The 22,724-nt window shown below is 37.7% G+C and overlaps 3 protein-coding genes across 3 annotated transcripts; 2 read left to right on the top strand and 1 right to left on the bottom strand.

Annotated features, from left to right (window-relative positions):
* Nucleotides 1-7,536: 7,536 nt before the first annotated feature.
* On the top strand, nt 7,537-10,352 carry LOC145160115 (RNA-binding (RRM/RBD/RNP motifs) family protein). The gene is made up of 6 exons (XM_079079221.1): nt 7,537-7,626; nt 7,735-7,754; nt 8,551-8,782; nt 8,856-9,005; nt 9,577-9,646; nt 9,887-10,352. The coding sequence occupies exons 1-6, from the start codon at nt 7,624-7,626 to the stop codon at nt 10,180-10,182; spliced, it is 771 nt and encodes a 256-aa protein (XP_078935347.1). The 5' UTR covers nt 7,537-7,623; the 3' UTR covers nt 10,183-10,352.
* Nucleotides 10,353-11,864: 1,512 nt separating this feature from the next.
* On the top strand, nt 11,865-13,027 carry LOC145160117 (pentatricopeptide repeat-containing protein CRR2, chloroplastic-like). Its single transcript, XM_079079223.1, has one exon. The coding sequence runs from the start codon at nt 11,993-11,995 to the stop codon at nt 12,932-12,934; it is 942 nt and encodes a 313-aa protein (XP_078935349.1). The 5' UTR covers nt 11,865-11,992; the 3' UTR covers nt 12,935-13,027.
* A 53-nt stretch (nt 13,028-13,080) lies between these two features.
* PLDDELTA (phospholipase D delta) lies at nt 13,081-16,627 on the bottom strand. Its single transcript, XM_079079222.1, has 9 exons — nt 15,526-16,627; nt 15,114-15,431; nt 14,728-15,036; nt 14,574-14,642; nt 14,334-14,478; nt 14,104-14,252; nt 13,844-13,996; nt 13,475-13,675; nt 13,081-13,377 (listed from the first exon to the last, which is right to left on the bottom strand). The coding sequence occupies exons 1-9, from the start codon at nt 16,438-16,440 to the stop codon at nt 13,081-13,083; spliced, it is 2,556 nt and encodes an 851-aa protein (XP_078935348.1). The 5' UTR covers nt 16,441-16,627.
* Between the last annotated feature and the right edge of the window lie 6,097 nt (nt 16,628-22,724).

The following is a 22,724-nucleotide window of genomic DNA, read 5'->3' on the forward strand; positions in this document are numbered from 1 at the left end:
TGAGTTAAGAGCTTAAAGTTGGATTTTGGAGTTGGCAGGTTACGTCGTGCATAACTTAGGTTACGCCCTGCGTAGCCTGTTGGGAGCCCGTAAGTAGCATGGTGCTCTACGCCATGCGTAGAGCTGTATTACGTGGTGCGAAGGTCAACAGTGGATTAACCTTGACTTTTTGACTGAGTTTGACTTTTTGGTTAACTGTGAGGATATTGTACTTGGAAGGGGCAAAATGGTCTTTTGTCCATTTAAGGATTAGATTTGGTATTTGGACTAGTTGAGTTTGAGTAATTACCTTAGTTGTTAATTACGGTTATTTTGGATGATACGAGCAATTCGGGTGTGAGATTATCAGTCTTTTATGAGAGGTGAGTCTCCTCACTATATTGTCTATGTCATAGTATGTATACATGCTGACCAGCTGGGTCTTACTTGATATTGTTGTTATGTGTTACGGGGTGTGTTATTAGCCCATTGGGACTGTTGATAGTCTCCAGGGTTGCTGATAACCCACTGGGTGTGCTGTTAGCCTATTGAGACTGCTGATAGTGTTCAGGGTTGCTGAAAAACCCACCGGACGTGCTGTTAGCCCATTTGGATTGTTGATAGTCCTCAAGGTTGCTGATAACCTATAATTGTTTATTTTGTGTTGTGTTGTATGTGGTATTTTAGGGAACTTAATAAACCTTGTGCTTACGGTTGTTGATTAATGTTTTTTGGGTACACCAGATGATCACGAAAAGGCGAATGTTTGATTGTACACATTCGCCTGCAGACTGTGTTTCCGGATGTTTTGATACTCTGATATTGTGGGATGACTGTATTTGACACTTATGCTTGCTTAATATGGGTTTATAAACAATGTTGTATCTAAATTAAAATGAAAAAAAAATTGGTTTGAAAATTTGGATGTTACATATTCACTGCATTTTTATTTATAATTTTAAACAAAAGCCCCATTTTCATTTTATTGTTTTGACTAGTATGTGTCTTACGTAAAAAAACATTGACTTCTAGATTGTATCCATGTGGATTTTACCATACTTCCATGCACTACCATTTAGTGCAACCAAACAATTATTTTATTACCCCTTCATTATTTGTTTAAGTTTTAACGTGGTTGTTCCACCACGACAAGGTTGAGTTCGCAAATGTACGTGCGACGTATTTGACCTTGAACTCATCTGGGCAGGCGCAAATTTCGAAGATGGACTCAGTTTTCTCGAACCATCTTGTCAAAGTAACGACCTCGCCGTCACCATGGTACGTCCTGGGCTTGCAGTTCATGAATTCTTTGTATGAGAACATCCGTTGGTGCCCTTGGTTTTCTCCCTGATTGGAATTGTCAATCCCGTTTCCGCCTCCGTTGTTGTTACTGTTGATTTGGGCCACAACAGCAGCCACAACGACTGTTACGGCTGCCTGGAACACAACAAAATCCATTTGTGGATGTGGTGGCGGTGGTGGGGCTGTTGGTGTGTTGTTCTTGTGTTTGTTTGACTTCCTTGGTGGCATACTTCTGCCATAAATTGTAAAGGTGGAATGACGATAAGTTTTTGAGAAAAGTTATGAATCGGGCATCACCATAATGAAATGCCATGTTTTGTAGGTATTAGGTCTCGTTGTTATTGTTATTGAAATTTGCAAGCAATTCACAAATGAAATTTACTATAAGTAAACAATTGCATAACAAACAGTAACATCCAATGAAATAAAAATGCATAACCATTTCATTGATAATATGGTACTAGTACATAGTTTCGCAAAAATTGACCTTTAAGAAGGTCTACATGAAAGAGTAGAACTAACGCTTACTCATAAAATAAAAACAAGACATGAGTAGGATACGCCCTACTCACGGCGGGTAGTCTCCTGTGGACCATGAGATGAAGTTGAGGCGCCCTGTAACTTTGCTATTCGACGCTCAACTGCTATTACCCTTTCCTTGAGAGCAGAGTGCCTCTCCTGGTACTCCCTCACTTCCGCCTGAGCGGTGGTAAGGTCCTCATATAGACTGTCAATGAGATGGCATGTCCGGGGGTAGTCTCTCTCTAGAAATCGAGTCCGTGCGTCAGTGGCCTCGGCAGCGGCCCCTAGCTCCATGATCTGATTTGCTGACGCCCTAGTCTGATCCCCGAGGTGCGAGATTCACTGAACCATGACATGGCCATGTCTGCCGGTCCTCCATGGCTGAGGTTATAGAAACCTCGATGCATGTCGTAGGGTGAGCATTGGTGTTGTTGCCTGCTCCACCTCTCCAACTCATTTGCCCAACGGGGCATGGGTCCCTGGTAGCCCATCCGATTAGCAGGAACCTGGGCGACGTAGGGTGGATTAATGACTTCGTACTCCACATCTGAGTCCTCCTCTTCCTCTTCCTCTTCCTCGTCTTCCTCTTCCTCGACTTCTTATTCCTCCTCCTCTGGATCCTCTTCGCGATCCTCTTCGGGTTCTTCTTCGGGTTCTTCTTCCATTAGTTCCTCAGGATCCTCTTCGATCCACCCACCATTTCCCTGGTTAGGGAAATCGGGGTCTCCGGGCATGTGAAATCCTACCATGATGTCTGTGCGAGAATTAGAGATATGAGAAAGATATAAAAGGCTTAAGTGTATGATTCAGTAGTATCCTAAAATACTCTTATAGTATTTTAACTTTATGTTTTGGTTCTAGAGTTTCTTGGTATATAGGGTTGGTAAGTTTTAGATTCGTTACCCATCGCGACCATTCCTAAACACATGTTGGTCATATATCGTATAAATATAATCGATCAAACTATATTTATCACATATATGATTACATAACTGCCCAGGCTTAATTGTAGGGTTTAACTCATCTAAATACTTTTGATGTGGTTCTTATTACGATGTTGTTTCTAGTATGTATGCATGTATGTATACTCTTATAAAAATACTTATATTTTAAAAAGTATACTTTTAGTCAAAGTGTTTTAGCCCCGTTGTATTTATAGTTGTATATCTTAAATGGTTTGATATACTTAGTTCACTATAAACAATGCTCTGATACCAATCTGTCACACCCCCAAACCAGAACGGCGGAAACGTCTGGGGACGGATGACTTTATGTACAATATCATAACAACTGAATAATAGAGATCAAAGCATTACAACCATTGTATTGAATATTTAATAAGTTTACATTGTGCTCAAAACATTGTTTACATGATATCAAATGCATATGACAAAAATGAATAACAAGATGTGACGACGTCCCATCCACCAAAATCTCTTGTGGTTACATGTTTACTAGTTTCCTGAAAATACAAGTGATTTTGAAAATTGTCAACAATTAAGTTGGTGGGTTCATAAGCGTTTTGTATGAGAAGAATTTGTAACTGTTTCGTGTAAAATGATAGTGTATACTTCCAGAAAATCCGATATTTTCTTTATAAACGAGCTGTAAGTCTTAAATCCCAAGACTAAAAATGTAAGTAATATTGTACTGAAAAATGATGTTATGAAGTTTTATCTTTATATAAAACTACTTGAATGTATGTTAACCCGTAAATCAAATGTGTTGTCGATACCTTATGTGACTTATTATAACCATACTAATGCGACTAATGGCCTGAACGACGCGCTTCGGACGCCGGAACTTTTATGACATTTGTCACCCCCAGACCTGCCGATCTAACTGTAGCTAACAGTTTAGGTGTGGGTTGTCAATCTCGTATAGATCTAGACACAAATGTCACACTCTCCCTACAAGAGACTATGGTTATAATTCAGGACTCTAGTGTGTACTCTGGTAGGTACGGTGAAACCAAATGTCTCACAACGAGTATTAATCGATTTACGTGAACTGAAAAACTCCTTTCTTGTAAATGTAATAATTATACCTTTAAATAATTATAAGTTTCTCCTGAAATGGTAGTGTAATGTTTTTGACTCTCAAACTATACCAGTTATAGTTTATCTTGTTTGTTTGTTGAGACCATTTATATAATCCTTTATATAAATACCTTTGTAGTGATCTTGTCTAGTATGAAAATGTAAGTTTAAACATCATGTTTTTGGATTGTAACCCAAAATAGTGAAATAATTAGAATGTACTCATTTTTGTTAGAAAATCTACATTTTTGGTAAAAGCTTCCACAAAAAACCTTGTAGTTTTACAAATCATAATTTTTCTTATGATTTTAAGACATGGAATATGTTTTGTCTTTGTTAGTTTTGCATTTGAAAACTAATATATTACAAATATTTGGATAAAAGCTAGTAATAACCATAACACATTCAAATAATATGTTATTTTAACATGAAGATGAACATTGCAAGTATTTGTGTGTTAAACCAAGTTTTTCTTGTATTCCCCTATAAAACATGAAAAAATCGAAAATGTGGGGGTATGAACTCACATTGAGTGGATTTGTGGGTTGTTTGAGGAGATGGTGTGAAGATTTCCAATCCTAAACTCTTGAATGGGGGTTGATGAACTATTTGAAGATGATATTACCCTGAGAGTTTTAACACATAATAATGTGTGTAAATATAACGAAACTAGTGTAAATGTGTGTAAAAACACTAGATTAACAAGAGGAACTTACCAAAATACTAAGAACAAGCTTAGGGAATTTTGAACTTGGAAGATATTTGGTCTTGGTTCTTGAGAGATAAGTGAAGTTAATAGAAAGTAGAATGGAAATGGTAGGGATCTTGGGTGCTTCCTGTTGTTTTTAAGGAGGAAAGGTGATAAGACTTTTACTTGGTTAACTGTTGGATAATGCTTGGATATTTGTTGGGTTATTGCGTGGGATACTGCCGAACTTTGCATGGGAAAAGGGTGATACATCTAATCATGAAGTCAACTTACTTATCTCTTCTTTATCTTGACCGAAAACCCACTAAATCACATGTGATTTCGGTCCTAGGCATGGTTTGACCAAATGATTTCGGTCCTAGTGGTTTTGGTCTTGGGGATTTTGGCCTAGGTGTGTTCTAGGCTTGTGATTTCGGTCCTACACTATTCCTTCATGATGTTTTCGGTTTTGGTAGCACTTATTAAAGGGTGATTTCGGTCCTAAGCCAACCGAAATCACTAGGTTGGTGGGGTACTAGGCCGAAATCTCCAAAGAAATGTGTAATTCATGATTGGTTCCAACTATTTTACTTGTCTTGACTTGTTATAACTTGTTGACTTTCAAGTTTTTATTATACATAAGATTTTCAGAGTATATATATATATATATATATATATATATATATATATATATATATATATATATATATACTAATACAAATAATGCCCTTTTGGCTTTCAAAGTTTTATTGCAACAAGGTTACATTGTGATTTCATTTATACACAGGTACAACTTAGACCTTGCTTGACACAAAATTTTCTAGTTGTCACAAGAATTATCGGGACCCGCGTTTTGGACCATTGGAGTGAAGTTATGACTCAAGCCTGATTACATTGTATGTTTGACCTAGTAGATTGATGGAGTTAATGGATTAAGTCCTTATGGGTTAAGTAAGAACACTTAACCCTAATTGTCATTCTATGTGAAAACCCTAATTTTGTTTGGACCTTGAGTTGGGCCTCTCTATTGGGTTTTGGTGATTGAGTTATTGATGGGCCATCCAAGAGCAATTATATGGACTAGAATATTTGAATAGGCTTTAGAGTAAGCCCTATGTGAGGGGTTGGGCTCAATTTGGAAAATTAGGCCATAGATGGGCCATAACTGGGCCTTGATGATTATTAGATGTTGGACCATTGGAATGCCAAATGTTTGGACTAGAATAAATGGTTGGGCCTTAGGGTAAGACCATGTAAATGTTTGGGCCCAATTTGGAAAATTGGGCCATATGTTGGGCTTTGATTCATTGTTTGACTTTTGGGCATTGGATTAGGCCTTGGGCTTGAATCAAGCTAAGTTGGGGGTAAAGAAGTATTTTACCCCAAGCATAGACTTATGGTTATGTGTTGGAACCCAATTATTAATTGGGTGTTATTTTGATGTTGACAGTTCGGGAATCTGTCATCCAACAGCTTGAGTTTTGTCCGCGGGACTTAAACAGTGTGAGGTGAGTTACCTTCCAGTAGAAGTGGGTCGAAGGCACCAATGCTGGCCCATTAGTAGTTTATTATAGTTAATATGATTGTCTTTGTGATAATCGTCTAGTATGTCACTATCTGTTATGCTTTATGTGCCGGTATTATGATATTATGTGATAGTGGTAGGAGGGGTAGGTTAGACCCCGTAGCCGGTTAAGATAAACTGGAGGGTAGGTCGGGCACCCAGATATGTCTGACAATATGTTTATGCTATGTTAGTATGTGGTAGTGGTAGGGATGAAATAGTCCACGTAGCCGGTTGAAATAAACCGGAGGGTAAGTCGGGCACACAAATATGTCTGACAGGGTTGGTCGAGCACCTAGATATGCTTGACAGGGTAGGTTGGCCACCCAAATATGCCTCACAGGGGTAGGTTGGGCACCCCAGTATGCCTGACAGGGGTAGGTTGAGCACCTAGATATGCTCAGTAGGGTAGCCCGGGTACCCAGATATGCCTGACAATATGTTTATAGTATGGTATGTGGTATGATGAAGGAACTCACTAAGCTTCGTGCTTACGGTTTTCAACTTTGGTTTCAGGTACTTCATCTTCAAAAGGAAAAGAGCCGGCATGATCGCAGCGCATCACACTATGTTTTTCGCACATGAGATCTTTGGGATTATACTCTGATATTGTTTCATTATGATATGTTTTGGAATATTGACATACTGGTTTGACATGGGATGACACTATGAATGTTTTTATACTTTTAGTTTTATAATAACTTAATTAAAAATGAAATTTTTGGTCTTGAATTTTGGGATGTTACATTTCAAACAAGGAAAACGTAAAATTTTACACATTTATGGGGAACGTATTAAAAAGTTGTGTGTACGGTGCCCACAACATGGAATCAACGATTACCTGTTCTACAGTGGTTTTGCGAATGACTGACTCCCATGGAGCGGAGATTGGTAAATACTTCAAGTGTGAGATTTATAGGAGATATGATACCAACCTAAATCCGTGCGTTGATCGAAAAGCTGATTATAGAATCCACACATTTTGCGAACGAAGACAAACGACGTTCTGATCACAAATTTTAAATTTTGACGAATATATCAATATTTTTAAACATGATATAAATTTATATTCACCATAAATAATTTGGAAAATCAGGGCCTAGTTCGAAAATGTTAGAAAAAAGCTCTTGTCGAATTTGTTTTTTTGGTTGAAAAACATAGTTTGAAAAATAATAATGAAGTTAAAAAAATACTCCAATCGAACTCGATGAGTATTTAAGTTAGTTCTTGTAATTTGAAAACGATGGTAATTCTTGTGATATAAGGTCGATGTAATTTTATCATTTTGGTGATTATCCATGTAAAATATCATTGAAAGGGCCTCCATGTCAATTAATGTAAAGTTAGATGTCTTTTTGTCAATTGACTAAAGTCAGTAGACATTATTGTAAAATGAGCGAGCGCCTGCCCCTTTTCACGTTTCAGTAAATATTTTTTTTTAAATAGCGTCGAAAAGAGGTCTGCTGCAAAAACCCTCGAAGAAGATAAAAAAATCAAATTTCGCGATCTAGGGTTCTTGGCTGCAAGAAATGGTGAGCTCTTTATCCGTCTGTGTTTTTGTCACCTGTTATTTCCGTAAACATGTAAATTCATCCGTTTTTTCTCACACATTTTTAATGCGTTTACTCTATCATTTACAGGCTGACTCTCCTCGACGAAGGTAAACCCTAAATTCCTAAACATCGTTTTGTTCTTTTTATTTCTCGATTCTTGCTTATTGGCGTGCTTTTCGTTACCTAAAGTTTCTCGATTTGTTAAAACCTACCTGTATTATTGTTTTTATCATGTTGAAACCCTTTACGAGGTTAGACTGTGTTATTCGTTAAATAAAAAGATACTATTAAGCCTATGAAGTGGAGATTCGTGTTGTCAGAAACTGGGAGTAGTTATAATTGGAATAGAGTCTTATACTGAATACTGAGCTTCGAGGAGCATGTTATTGTATATCGACATGTCCTTAAAAGAAGTTACTATTTACCCTGAGTTTTAATGCAAAATGTTTCAGAATACACACTATATGTTTTTGTCTTTTTGAGCGTGAATATTTTGAATAGCTTGCTGAGAGTTTGAGGTCTTGATATCTTCATAGGATTTGCATTTAATCTTCTAGTTTCCTTATAATTATGATCTATAATACTAGGATATGGAGCCAATAAACTGCAAAGTAAAATCTTTTGTCACAGTATGTTAGCATTTTATCCAATTTGTATGCCTTGAATCAGAATTTTATGTTTACACTCATCATGTAAGCTTAGCGAATCTACAATTCATCACATAATGCTTCTTGATATAATGCACAGCTTGACAAATGACAACAATGAACATGGTTATGTGAAACAATTCTAGTCCCTCTTACAAAATAACAAATATTCAAACAACATCTAGGCTACATACTATGAAATGTCATATTTTGAATGTTTAAGTGCTTGATGTATGCATATGAATATGATTTCCAGGTATTCACGATCTCCCCCCTATGAAGCACCATCCAGGTCAAGATCCAGGTCAAGGTCTAGATCTAGGTCAAGATCCTGGTCAAGGCCAAGAGGTAGGCCCGCATCAAGATCAAGATCCAGAAGTCGTGGAAGGGAAGAGGTTGTAAATCCCGGAAATACCCTTTACGTAACCGGCCTTTCCACACGTGTCACACAAGAACAGCTAGAAGAACACTTTTCAAAAGAAGGGAAGGTTAGTTACTTTCCAAGGGCACAACTGTCTTTTTCTTGGAATGACTAAAGACTAATACTTTTTCTTTCTTTAGGTGGCTAACTGTTTTCTTGTTGTGGAGCCTCGTTCGCGTATTTCTCGTGGGTTTGCTTTTATAACAATGGATACTCTTGAAGATGCGAATCGCTGCATAAAGCATCTTAACCAGTCTGTTCTTGAACATCGCCAGATAACTGTAGAGAGGGTGAGTTAAGTTAAGTTAAGTTAAGTTAACTTAAACCATGGTTAAGTGATATGTTTTGAAAGTATTGAGGTTTACTTTACTCTACTGGGTATATTATCAGTTATGTTGGCAGCAATCAAAATTGATGAGTTGAGTTGATCATCCATGAATCAATCAATCACAATGCAACTTTTAATCAGCTTGATCAAATGGCCAGCTTCCTAAAACAACAGCATCATTTCAACAACTAAACATAGCAAAAGCTTATTACAACATGGGCATACTTTCAACTATCAACTAATCAACGGTCATTATCAACTGCAAATATATTCAACTATCAACTAATCGCGGTTAATGGTATCGTTTACCCGAACCTGATATAATGGGGGTACTGCCAGGCACATGCTTTTTTTTTTCTTGACCTCTTTTTCCTCATCCAAAGATTCATGGCTTTTTTTTTTTAAAAAAAAAAAAAAAATGTTTTTTAATAAAAGTTTGCATGTTGATAATGTGTATGTAGTTGTATGATATTTGAGGTATATGTTTGTTGAAAGAAATTTTACTTGAGGTTGTTTATTTTTATTTATTTCAGTCGCGAAGGAAACGTCCAAGGACACCTACACCTGGACATTACTTGGGCCTGAAAAACACTAGGGACACTGGTAAATTTTCTTCCTTTTATATCTTTTAGGTAGTGTTTGGTGTGATGGAATCAGAGAAGGAATGGAATGGAATTAGCCAGTTCTTTTGCCAAATGATATAACTATAACATATTCCTATGAAAATTGATTCCATTCCTACATGTCTTAACCAAACATTATCATGACATGTAAATTGTAATGACACATTCCATTCCATCCAACCAAACAAATAAATGAAATTTGTTGTCATGTTTTGTTTAGGCTATCGTGGTGACAGAGGAGGAGGAGGTGGAGGAGGGAGGTATCGTGGCGGCTCTGGGCGGGATGACTATGGATACCGGAGGTCCCCAAGGCGGTCACCACCACCGTATAGAGGTGGTCGTGATTACTCTCCAAGGAGGTCACCGCCACCATACAGAGGTGGTGGTGGTGGTGGGCGGGATTACTCTCCTAGGCGGTCACCTTACTATGGTGGGAGATCAAGGAGGGAGCGAACACGGTCTCCTCCTTATTCCCCCCCTTACAGGAGTCCCGAAAGGCACTATGCTCGTCGCTAGATGCTTAGTTAACTTTTCAATCCAAATATATGTTGTGCTTTTTTTTTTTTTTTTTTTTTCCTTTTCTTTTTCTGTTGGTTTAAAACGGTGAAATTGGGTCTATCTTGTGAACTCTTATATAATATGTTGCAGACATCTATGTAGTCTATGCATATGGTTTTAGTCTTTTAGACATGCTTTTAGTTTTTTAATGTTGGAAAATCAAATATGGCCCCATTATGTGGAAGAGTACACATTTTCAACAAGTATGAGTATGGTAGTTACATTTTTGGTTACAATGACGATTTAAATTGTTATTAAAATTATGTGAAGAGTGGTTTGACTAAACTTATTATTTTGTTGGTAAATTTATTAAGAAAAACCAAGGTACAAGGAGGGTGGGAAATCACTTCGAGATTCGAAAGATCACGTCGCAAAACATGCATAAAAGTTAAAACGTTGAGTGTACAATTTTAGTCGCGTAATGTGCAAAGTTGCTGTATCTATATTCTATTATGTTGTAGGTCATGGGTCATGTTCATTGAGATTATTAGTTTTAGCAAACCAGTCAAAAATTGTCTAATTTAATTGTTAATCCATATAACCTATTAGCTGTTAAGTTTAAAAGATTTGTATAGTCCTTGGAGAAAATGACTAATTTACACTGCAAATTTGGATTTGGATGTAGGAAATTCATACTTTTTTTAGTTTTGAAAATAGGTTACTCGGAAAAAGTATTATAAATGACTCAACTTTGATCCTCATAACTTTTTTATATAAATTCCGTTTAAGTTGAATTTTGTTTTTATTGTATTCTTTGTAACAAGGGTTACATATTAAACTCCTAATTTGGATGTCAAATTCTTTTAGCTCTAAAATAGGCTATTCGTGAAAAAAAACCTTCATATCTTTTGCATGTGAATTTCATTTGATATTTGTTAATTATTGATGATATAACAATTATCAGACCATTTGAGTTCTCTTAATCACAAGGACTGACATGCAAAAATACAAAAGATTAAATCCAAAAGAAAAATCATAGGCCATCAAGATTTTCGTAAGTAATGATCAGCTGTTGGGGTTGGGTTGAGTTTTCTGACCCACTAATCTCTTTATTATGTAGGTCGTGTTCGAGTTTACAAATAATTTCGTCAGTTAACCAGTAAATCGTTTTATTTTATTAGGTAAAAAATAAAATAAAATATATATTTATTAAATAAAAGAAAGTAATGACTAATAAGCAATATATGATATTAATTTTTTTTTTCTTTTATTGGTTCTTGGAGGAGAGTAAGGACTAATATAAATAGTGCTATCTACCAAAACTGATTATGACCCATAAGCCCAGTTGTAACATGTAAACCCATAAAACTAAGTTAATCAAATTTGCATATTAGGCTAGAAGGTGTGGAGTTCATACACATCGGCAACCGTCTCGACAAACTCAACAAACACCGTGCCGTGCCTTTCAACATGGCAAGAATAACAACTCTTTCGGCAATAAGTTACCGAGCTTTCTCCCCCATTTCTTTCATTTGACTTTTTGACCAAACAATCACAATGCCTTTATTCTTTTTATTTTATTTTATTTTTCCATTTTTTTTAACTTGGCAAAAATGTCACAATGAAAAAATTTTGAAGTAGCATGACAAATACCTATGTTGACCTAGAAAACTTGGCACCACTCCAGCGAAATGGTTGAACAAAACTACACAAATGTTTATATGATTAGTAAAGTTGAGCTTTCTGACTAGTTAACCGGTGTGACACAAACACCGCCCTAGCCGGCAGTAAAGTTGAGCCTTCGGTTACCTGAGGCTTCGCCATAACCATGCCCACACCTCAGTGGACTATACCCTTCTTCTCCACACTGCTCGACTACTGTTCTTCCACAAGAAATTTACGTATACTCAAAAAACTACATGCCCGAACGATAATCACAGGAGTCTCCCACCACGATTTCATTCGTGCAAAACTCGTCTCATCGTATTCAGTTTGTGCTCAATTACTCGAGGCATCCATTATCTTCTCACTCACTAATCGCCGATCCACTTTCCTCTACAACACCCTTATCCGAGCCTTCTCATCTCTAAATCACTTCTCCGATTCTCTCATCCTTTTCCGCGAAATGCTCCGTGCTCATAAACCCTTAGACCGCCACACTCTACCCCCGGTCCTCAAATCCTGCGCCGGTGTTCCAGCTCTACGACTCGGACGCAACGTCCATGTCCTTGTTTTCTCAAACGGGTTTGATACCGATGTTGCTAATTTAAATTCTTTAGTAACAATGTACGGCAAGGGAGGCGATTTAGTGAGTGCCCAGAAGGTGTTCGATGAAATTTCCGAAAGAAACGTGGTTACATGGTCGGCTATGATGAGTGGGTATGGATTGTACGGGAGATGTGAAGAAGTGTTTGAACTGTTTGAGAGAATGGTTGGTGATGGGGTGGTGCCAGATGGACTGACATTTACAGCGATTCTTACTGCATGTAGTCATGGAGGATTGACTGAGAAAGGGAAGGAGTACTTTGAGATGATGAAAGATAGATGTGGATTGAAGCCATGTTTGGAACATTACACTTGTATGGTTGATATGTTGGGGAGGTCAGGGAAGGTGGAGGAGGCAGTGGCTATGGTTAAAGAGATGGATGTTGTTCCAGATGAGGCTTTAATGGGTGCATTGGTGGCTGCGTGTAAGACTCATGGAAAGTTGGAATTAGCTCAGAGATTATTAACTGAAATGACCTATGCAAGAAGGTCAATCTCAACATAATGGATACAAAATACATTTCAGATCTATGGACTATGATAAAGATTGTATAAAGTTTCCACAATGAAATCAGTGTTACAAGTTACAATGCTTTAATTCACAAATTCCTTAAATGTCCAACATATTTACTATCTTAACAAATTCACAAATCATGTAGTTAAAATATCGGGCAGTGCGGGCGAGTGGGACCCCATTACTTTACCTCCAACATCAGGGAAATTCTCAAATCCGGGCAGCGAGCTCACCTTCCCATCACCATTAACTTGTAATGGATACCTTAAAAGATGACCTTCCAATGCTGTATACTTCTCATCTGTATATCGTTTCCAGTTATCTTCAGCTATTTTATTAACACTATTTACACACTCCAAACTTTCTGGCTCCATGTAGCATTTCTTTAATGCCCCCAAATGTTCAGCCCACAACGACATTCTATAACCATACACCTGAAATTTGAATTATGTTCGTCAAACTTAGGTTGTTTTTATTGATGAAACTGAAATATATATGAGCAAGATATTGTAAGGTGTGGTGATATGACACCTGTCCATATGGGTGTTGGTTTTTTGATGCCCACGTGTGATGGGGTTGATATGAACCCATGGCTATTTCGGTGTCTTTTGAACCAGCTAAAGATCTTTGATTAATGTTGGCAGACCCCACAATTACATACTCATCATCCACGATCATTCCTTTAGCGTGTACATAAATCATGAATCTCATGAACTTTTGTGAATCTGAGACCTATAACACAATCAACTTGTAAACCAAATGCACAAACTGTTGTATGTATAAATGGTATTTAGAAAACATTTTGATAAAATGACTTGAAAATTGGAAAAAATAAACGAAGACTTTCTCTTGCATCAAGTAGAAAGAAACATATATACTAGAGTAGAATGTGTTATATACCTTGTCATCTGTAAATAATTGATTCATTTTAAAAGGTAATTCTTCCCGTTTCCCAAGGCAATAGAAATTTAAGTAGTCTTGAGGGTGCACTTTTAGTTGCATGGATTTGATTGCTTGTGTAACAACGTTGTACATCATTTGCATTGTCTGCCTCTAATTACAGATTCCAACATTTTGGAAGTCAGATAATCCATTGAAATTTGTATCTTTATATTTGCTTTTAGTTTGTGATTATATTTTTTTAAGAAAATAAATAATACCTGCCAATAAAGAATTTCTTGCACTGTAGCAGAAGTTGGGACACCCTCAGGCCACATTGGTATCACAACATAAACCGAAAATCTCTCATTCTTTCTTATCTTACTTGCTATTTTTTGAGCCAACTCCATAGGGATTAAGTTATCAGCTCCTAAAAATTATCAAAATATCAACATGTTATCAAACACAGATTACAAGATTTTGAAATTAAAATTAAAAATAAAAATGGAACCTGCGTTTTCGTATGACCATGCGTATGATGATCCAATGAAATATTGATTCTCAATGTAAATGAAATGCTGAGCTGATCGAATCGCTTGGATATATGCTGTTTGAATACTCTTGTCTATAACCATATTTTTTGCAGTAATAAGATTCTACAAACAAACATCAAAAAAGAATACTATGTATCATATGATTCATATTCGGAATTAGATATATAACAAAAAAAAAAGAAGCTTCAATTGTTAACCTGTGCCTCAGCAACATCCACAGTTTTGGGAAATCCTTTCAAAGATCCGGAATCAATAGACCGAAAAATCTACAATGTAAGAAAAAACCATGAGTTTATGTAAGAAAGAGACTATTTTTTCGAGGAAGTTGATGAAAATCATGAAATTTGTCACCTGCACGTGCCAGTTTTCAGGGTCTTCTTCACTGGACACGTGTAACATTGGATCATCTTCAGGAACAATGGTGTGATCTCCATGTTCTGGAACAGGATACTTAGGGCTAGCAATCCATGAAATTCTGTCAATTTTTAACAATGCATCATCTTTCCAATGAGCCATTCTTTTAGCAACTAATGCAAATTCACGCCATTTTGTAGCTTTTCTCCATCGTTGCTCAAAGTTTAGAAGAACATCATATGCAGCAGGACCATCCATTTTGCAGTGTAAGTCATGCCATGGCTGCCTTGGGGCCTTTGTTCCTGCCTAATTTGGATAATAAGAAAATGGAAATTGGAAATCAATCATTGCAGAATAATGGAAGGTGGGAATGGCAAACTCACAGGGAAGGTAGGTTGGTGAAAATCGTCTCTGAATACAGAGTCAAGATCTTTAAATAATCTATGTTCAGGTGTGTCATATCGTCCATCACAGAGATCAAGACCACCTAAAAAGGCTGTAATCTTTCTGTTATTGTGGTATGATAATGATTGTGTATCCACGAGTACACATTTCTGATGGTGTGTAAAAGCACCTCCAACAACCTGTTGTTTGAAAAGCCCTAGTTTACCACTTCCATAGCGAGGTGAAAGCACACAGTGCACAGATGAATGCCTGAAAAACTTCCTGGTTTCTTCATCGTGAGTTTGCATTACTCCAGTCTGAATCGATCACCATTAAGACAATTAGCTCGAATCGATCAAACCACATCGAACAATTAGAATGCTGAATTGTAGATTGATTTTGAAATCTTACCGTGTTAATGAACAGCTTACTGTGAGAAGTTTTATCATCCCAAACCAACAACAAAACCCTAACCCCTTCTTCGGATTTGTATTTGAGCAATTCACCAAGTGTCAAGTCACCACCTCTGGGCAATTGACGAGTGGGTTCTCTGATTAGTTTAATTTTGTCAAAAATGGACCAACCGACGATGTATATCATATGATGAGCTGATGATATAGCCTCACATATATCTTCCCAACACGAATTGTGCTCATAAACCTTACCTCCGTCCAATTCAATCTTAGGCATCATAGATCCAGGCATGATGTGAGCATCCTGGTATAATCTCACCTCAGAACCTTTCCTCACCGGAAAATATGTGTTCCGGACGCCTTTCAGCTCCGGATCTCCAGCAATCCCGTGCCGGTAAAGCGGATTAGTTTCACAGGGTACGAACTTCATCTCCAGCCTCAGCGACGCGTCATCCTTGCGTGAATTTTTCAGAGGGAACCAACCGGTGATCACTTTTCCGGTAGCGATCTCCTCCGCAGGGATGTGAACGAACCCCAACAAATCAGCCCCGAAAATATCGTCGTCTTTCACTTCGAACTCCAAGTGAACAAGCTCGTGAGCTAACGGAATGATAAATCGCTCGTTCCACCTTGGGTTTTTGGAGTTTTTCAACACACGCGTACGTGCGACGGCTGCTTGAGGCACCGATACTTTGACGTAAGGATCGCTTGCAATGATCTTCCGACCGCTGGAACGCAGTTTCTTGTCTGGGGATCCAGCGGTAGAGGTGTCTTCCGGGCAAGAATCGAAGGACACGCAACGGAGGATGTGACCGGTGACTACATCCATATTCGGTAAGTTTTGAGCTTCGATAACTTGGAGATATAAATCACCATGTAAGAATACAACCTTCGCAGAAGCATTATCCGCCATTTTGCAATTTGAAAAACGGATTAAACAAATCGAACAACTTCAATATTCGAAAACAATCAATGAACTACAAAACGCACATAATCTACACAGGTTATGAAGTGTTTTCTGTGAATATTTGGCACAGTGGCTAATTGAACGGAGGTGAGCTGATAACAATGGCGTCGCCACCATCCGTTCGCGCCATAATCAGCTAGAAACTGTTGTATGGGAAAATCTCTTGGGCGCGGTGGTATTTATTGTACATTTTGATTTAATTACATAAAACACCCTTAAGGTTTGTGGTTGTTTCCAAAACTAGTTTGGATACACAATAATTTTAACAAAGAGTTATATGATAATTTAAATAAGTCTTCAAGATGTAAAAACATAAATAATAATAATAATAATAATAATAATAATAATAATAATAATGAAATTTTTTTGAGATGATTATCCGATTATTATTATGACTAATAAAGTCCCAATAATGACATTTTAACAAACACATTTTGTTATAGGACATAGGTATTCAAAATTTGAAATCGCCAATTTGTATTTTACTCAACACATTTGCCATGAAGATGTTAACATTTTTTTTTTCTATTTTTGTAAGACTGATTTTGTACGTATCTAATATTTGATAGATTAAATTTTATAAAATCTAAGCCAATAATACTATGCAATTGCTTTTTTTTTTTCCCAAAAAAAGGCTTTGTAGTTTCATTTGTAGAAATTATAACGTAAGTGTTTTGGTATGGCCCAAGTGTGTGCTTTTGTCAAAGGATAACTTTGATTCTCCATTTGCTAACACACCACATAAAAAATTGGCATATTCAATGGTTTCTTTCTTTACGATTATTCTTCCTTCCTTGTATTTTGTTTGCATTTTTATTAACATCACCTGTATACCTTAAACTCTTAAAGTTATTGATTAAATATCCAAGTTTTATCATCAAGTTGATTATATTTGTTAAGTTTGTTGAAATGAGATTACGCTTAACTAAACGTTCACTACTTGATTTATTTATTACTCTATTTTTTTTGTTAAGATATGCGATATACTTTAATTTTTGATCCTTAAATAGCAATGTACTTTTGTTGGAAAAAATGGGTTTTGCCCATTTTCGAACACAAATTTCGGTTCATGCATGAAACCAAAATGGAAATATGTTTATGCATGAAACCAAAATGTCTTCTTTTCGGCGATACATACATTTTCGTATAATCTTTAAAACTCAAATTTAGGGGGAAATAGTGCAAAAGTTTACTATAATTTTATTAATATATGTTATGGAAAAAAGTGTCCAAAACCTCAGGCCATCTAAAACTCACAACTCAATGTCCCTCGTCTCTTAGTAAACTCCGAGAGGATGATGTTTAAACACAAAATACACAAGAAACAATATATACCACCATATTAGATGTATAAAGGCCTCAACTTCAACACTTCAACCAAACGGGTTACATGTGAACCAACACAAATGAATTACATGAGGGTTTGTAAAGACTAACACGTACATGAAGGAATTTTAGAATGTCATTCGCAACTTTTATACTTCAAAACTTTAAAGTGTAGATATCCAAGTTGTCAAGTGTCTAGACCATACTAGTCTCAAACCCACCTAATATATGAATACACATGATCATGAATTTAGAAACTCGAAATTTCTTGAAAACATATGAAATGCGTCCCCACTTCAAACATCTGTTCTTTAAAACATTTACATGGGATAAATGCAAGCAAAACCTATGGAAAACTAGGTAATATATACATATAGTATTGCAAGTAATATATAAATATATTATATCATTTAAATGAAAACTCAAAGTACATTTGTTATATTTTGGGGACATATGCTCGTATGGTAGGCTTGAGGAACCAACATAATTACCATATCTCAAAATTATTGAAGATAACATCAATTAGAAGTTTATAACCCTATTTCATCCATATAGTACCCTTATCGCCTAAGAGTCGACCAAAACAAGTATAAAAGACTTACATTTCTCATATGTACCCAAAAGCCTTTTCACTTGGAGCCCTTGTATAGTCTACATAATGACTTTGTAAGTTCGTACAAAATTCTATAAGAGCTGTAATATGAATTGTAAGGCTGGAGGGAGTGGTAACATGTGGTAGCATGTGCTAAAACATTGCCACGTCATAATTTTATGGACACGTAAGCTTAATATGATGATATGGAGTGAGGATGTGTTTAAAAGACAAAACATTTATTTTCTTAATTTTTATTTAACTATTTATATAAAATAAATTATAAAATGGTACAAGTTGTTAAGCTGAATGTAACATCCCAAAAATACAGTCTAAAAATTTCGTTTTACTTTAATAATAAAACCATAGTCATCGAACATCATATAAAAATCATAAACAGTGTATCTCAAAATATCATAACAATTGTCCAAATATCAGAGTATAAACATCCCAGACTGAACAGATGGTGTGTGCACTGCAATCTTCCCGAGCTCCTCCTTTGGAAACTGAGTACCTGAAACCAAAACTGAAACTGTAAGCACGAAGCTTAGTGAGCTCCCCCAAACTACCACATACCATACAATAACATATAAAGCACATACTGGGCCTTGCCCACTACATCGGACCGAAGTCCGGAAACTGCATCGGACCGAAGTCCGGAACTACCCAGGGCCTTGCCCTCTGGATCAGACTGAAGTCCGGAAACTGCATCGGACCGAAGTCCGGAACTAACCAGGGCCTTGCCCTCTGCATCAGACCGAAGTCCAGAAACTGCATCAGACCGAAGTCCGGAACTAACCAGGGCCTTGCCCTCTGCATCGGACCGAAGTCCGGAAACTGCATCGGACCGAAGTCCGGAACTAACCAGGGCCTTGCCCTCTGCATCAGACCGAAGTCCGGAACTGACTGAACATAGCATAGCATAATCATAACTACTAGCATAAACACATATACTGCATACTGTATCAGACCGAAGTCCAGAACACATAACACAAAGACATACTTGAATCACAAAGACATCAAGCACACTGAACTACTGCATCGGACCGAGGTCCGGAACTACTACTAACTAAACGGGCCGGCATTGTGGCCGTAGACCCGTTCCTACTGGAAGGAAACTCACCTCACACTGTTGAAGTCCCGTAGACACAATCCCACACTACTGAAGTCCCGCAGACTCAACCCCAGCTGCTAGATAACAGATTCCCGAACTGTCAACACCAAAATAACACCCAATTAATAATTGGGTTCTAACACATAACTATAAATACATACTTTGAATAATTACTACATTACCCCTAGCTTGGCTTACCCAAGCCCAAGGCCTAATCCATAGGCCCAAAGTCAACTAGGGATCAAAGCCCAACATATGGCCCAATTTTTCCAAATTGGGCCCAAACCTCTACATGGACTTCCCTTAAGGCCCAATTGTTCAATCCAGTCCAACATGTCTCATTTTAGGGGCCCAATATCATACAACCATCTAGGCCCCAACTATGGCCCAATTTTCCAAATTGGGCCCAATTCTTCATATGGGCCTTACCCTAAAGCCCAACTAATTACTCTAGTCCATTTAATTATTCTTGGATGGCCCAACACAAAGCCCAAGTGAAACTAGGGTTTCACATAAAATGACGATTAGGGTTAAGTGTTTCTTACTTAACCCATTAAGGACTTAATCCATTAAGTCCTTTACTCTACTAGATAAATGATATGGTAAAATCGGGCTTAATACATAATCCAATCTCAATGGCCCAAAATTGGGTCCAAATAAGTCTAAGGCCCAATTACTCACAATTAGGGTTTTCTAAACCCTAATTAGGGTTTTCTAAACCCTAAATAGGGTTTTTCACCCAAACACGGCCCATTAGGCCCAAAACTAATCCGTAAGCCCATTAGGGTTTTTGCTGGGTCAATTAGGGTTTGCTGGTGGGGCACCACCCACTACCACCTCGGGTAGTGGCGGTCCATGGCGGCTCACGGCGGCGGCCACCACCTTACGGTGGTGGTTTGAGTTTCTTTTCATTAATATTTTGGAAATTACAATTACAATGCTTTATCCAAAATAATCCATATACTCACTAACACACACACTAACTAATTCACACACTATATAACACACACACACAGCCACACCATGGTGGCCGGCGGCGGTGCTTGGCGGCAGCCACCATGGCTGGCGGCCATGGTGGGTATCCTTTCTATTTTCCGGCTATCAACACTACCCTCAACACACACACACACACGAGCTGGACACATAAAACACACCCCATATGATCACAAAGCAACTCCAGCCACCCCCCGGTGGCGGTTAGCGACGGCAGCCCCAAGGAGAGGCGGCAGCTGCGAAATGGCCGTTGAAACGGATGCATCGGCGGCATGACGACGATGGCTAGAAGCTTATGGACTCAACAACATCGAATATCCCTTCCTGATACGAGACCACCGTTCTAATCCATCGACTAGGCAGCAGGTGGCGTTGGAACGAGTTGAATCGGCGACTGAGAGCCATTTCCGGCGGCAACGACGGGTCATACGGGCGGCGGCGGAACAGCAGCGCCACCCCAGAGCTTATAGCGACTGAGTCTTCCCAATTGCGTCGGTTCATAGCAGCAACACTCAATACAGTGGCGGTTAGGAGGTTGACGGCGAACAAAACAAACCGAAGAAGAAGATGAGGCGCGTGCTCGAGTCCCCCGTCGGCAGCTCCGTCTTCAATAGCTTGGCAGCAAGCATCGACAGCGCCCATGGAAGGAAGTGGCGGTGAACGCTGGAGAGGATGGCGGCTGCTTATTACTGCTAGGGTTAGGGTTTCGCATGCGTAATAAGGTGACGGGTTTAATACCCGTATCCTTTCCAAACTTCAAATGATTTTTACACATTCGGTCCTTCCTTGTATGATTCCTTTCAAAACAAGCCCACAATTTACCATTTAAACCCTCAGTATCAAAATCCATTACAAATTAGGTACAATATTTACCTAATAGCCCTCCACTTTTAGAATCTTTGCAAAACTAATCCAGGATTTACCTTATTAACCCCCAATTCTCAATTATGACATATTCAACCCTTCCCTTCTCTTTTCCTTTCAAATTAAATCCATATTTACCCAATTAGCCCCTCTTCTACAAAATATTTCCAATATAAGTCCACGAACTATGAAACGAACTCAATTGATTACTCTTAAGCCATATATTCAAACATTCTTCGCACTACAAATCTCGAAGGCACTCTTAGACCTCCAAAACCGATTATAATGCCAGTTACATACTTTTCCACTAATCATAAATCAGAATAAATAACACTAAAAACACATTTTCTGATTTTAGGGTTTCTCTTGGAGACGGGGTGTTACACTGAAATTACAAGCACATAAAGCTGATATAGTCAGCTGGGACCACCAGTCTTACTCTTTCTTCTCGCCAAGCAACCAACGAGTTCATCTTAGCGCAGGTGCTTGGCGCATGGTCAGGGTGTGGTAGCGAGCTTTTGGCAATGGCTTAGCAAGGGAGGGTGGCGAGCCAGCCTAAGGCTTTATAACACCCAAAGATAAGCCCTTCCATTAGTTTGGTTTGTACGGGCTATAAAATGGATTTGTAAGGTCGTACCAAATGTGTTGAAACTCAATTTTAGTCAAAACTCAAGGTTCGTACCAAATTGTTTTTTAGATCCCCTCTTCTAATAAAACACTCCTAAACCTGCCACATGACCATTTTTTACATGCCCTCTTTGCCACATGGCATTTTTCTAGACCTGCACCATATGATTTTCCCGCTCATGTATCATTTACGATTTCTAATTAATGATCAATACCACATTTAAATAATTTCGTTTTTTGAATAATAACTTAATCCCTTAATTCTCGGGATGGATATCAATTACATCTCTTTACAACTAAGGAAACGTGAGTCAAAGAAGGAACGTAAATTAGACAATATTTCCATAATCCCGATTTACCAACCAGCGATCATGGAGTAATCCCCTTTCCAATTTCCATGTATATGCCCTTGATTCGCTCAATAATTACCTATAACTAAGCGAGTTCAACATTTCAATTATCAATGAGTAATTTCAAACATAAAATTCTTGCTCTCCAGAAATATAAAGTTTCGATGGAGGAAAGATTGATTCTGAGCCGGTAGGGAAGGTGCTAATGTAGTCGGAAGAATCAATTTCATCGACTTTACTTGTGAGTAATTGCTATATAGATTTATCATGTATCAAATAATATATATATATATATATATATATATATATATATATATATATATATATATTGGTGTTCCAGTTGTCTTTTTGATACAACAAGAAT

Source organism: Lactuca virosa, chromosome 2 (assembly GCF_052849685.1).
Source record: "Lactuca virosa cultivar CGN04683 chromosome 2, Lactuca_virosa_CGN04683_v6, whole genome shotgun sequence".
NCBI lineage: Eukaryota > Viridiplantae > Streptophyta > Magnoliopsida > Asterales > Asteraceae > Lactuca > Lactuca virosa.

What these genes read in the sequence shown, in the direction of transcription:
- LOC145160115 (XM_079079221.1), top strand. An exon ending in ACTTTTCAAAAGAAGGGAAG is followed by an intron (nt 8,783 to 8,855) that starts GTTAGTTACTTT and finishes TTCTTTCTTTAG; the next exon opens with GTGGCTAACTGTTTTCTTGT. An exon ending in GCCAGATAACTGTAGAGAGG is followed by an intron (nt 9,006 to 9,576) that starts GTGAGTTAAGTT and finishes TATTTATTTCAG; the next exon opens with TCGCGAAGGAAACGTCCAAG.
- LOC145160117 (XM_079079223.1), top strand. Translation starts at nt 11,993, where the DNA reads ATGCCCACACCTCAGTGGACTATACCCTTCTTCTCCACACTGCTCGAC.
- PLDDELTA (XM_079079222.1), bottom strand. Translation starts at nt 16,440, where the DNA reads ATGGCGGATAATGCTTCTGCGAAGGTTGTATTCTTACATGGTGATTTA. An exon ending in CTGAAAACTGGCACGTGCAG is followed by an intron (nt 14,643 to 14,727) that starts GTGACAAATTTC and finishes CTTACATTGTAG; the next exon opens with ATTTTTCGGTCTATTGATTC. An exon ending in ACCAACACCCATATGGACAG is followed by an intron (nt 13,378 to 13,474) that starts GTGTCATATCAC and finishes TTCAAATTTCAG; the next exon opens with GTGTATGGTTATAGAATGTC.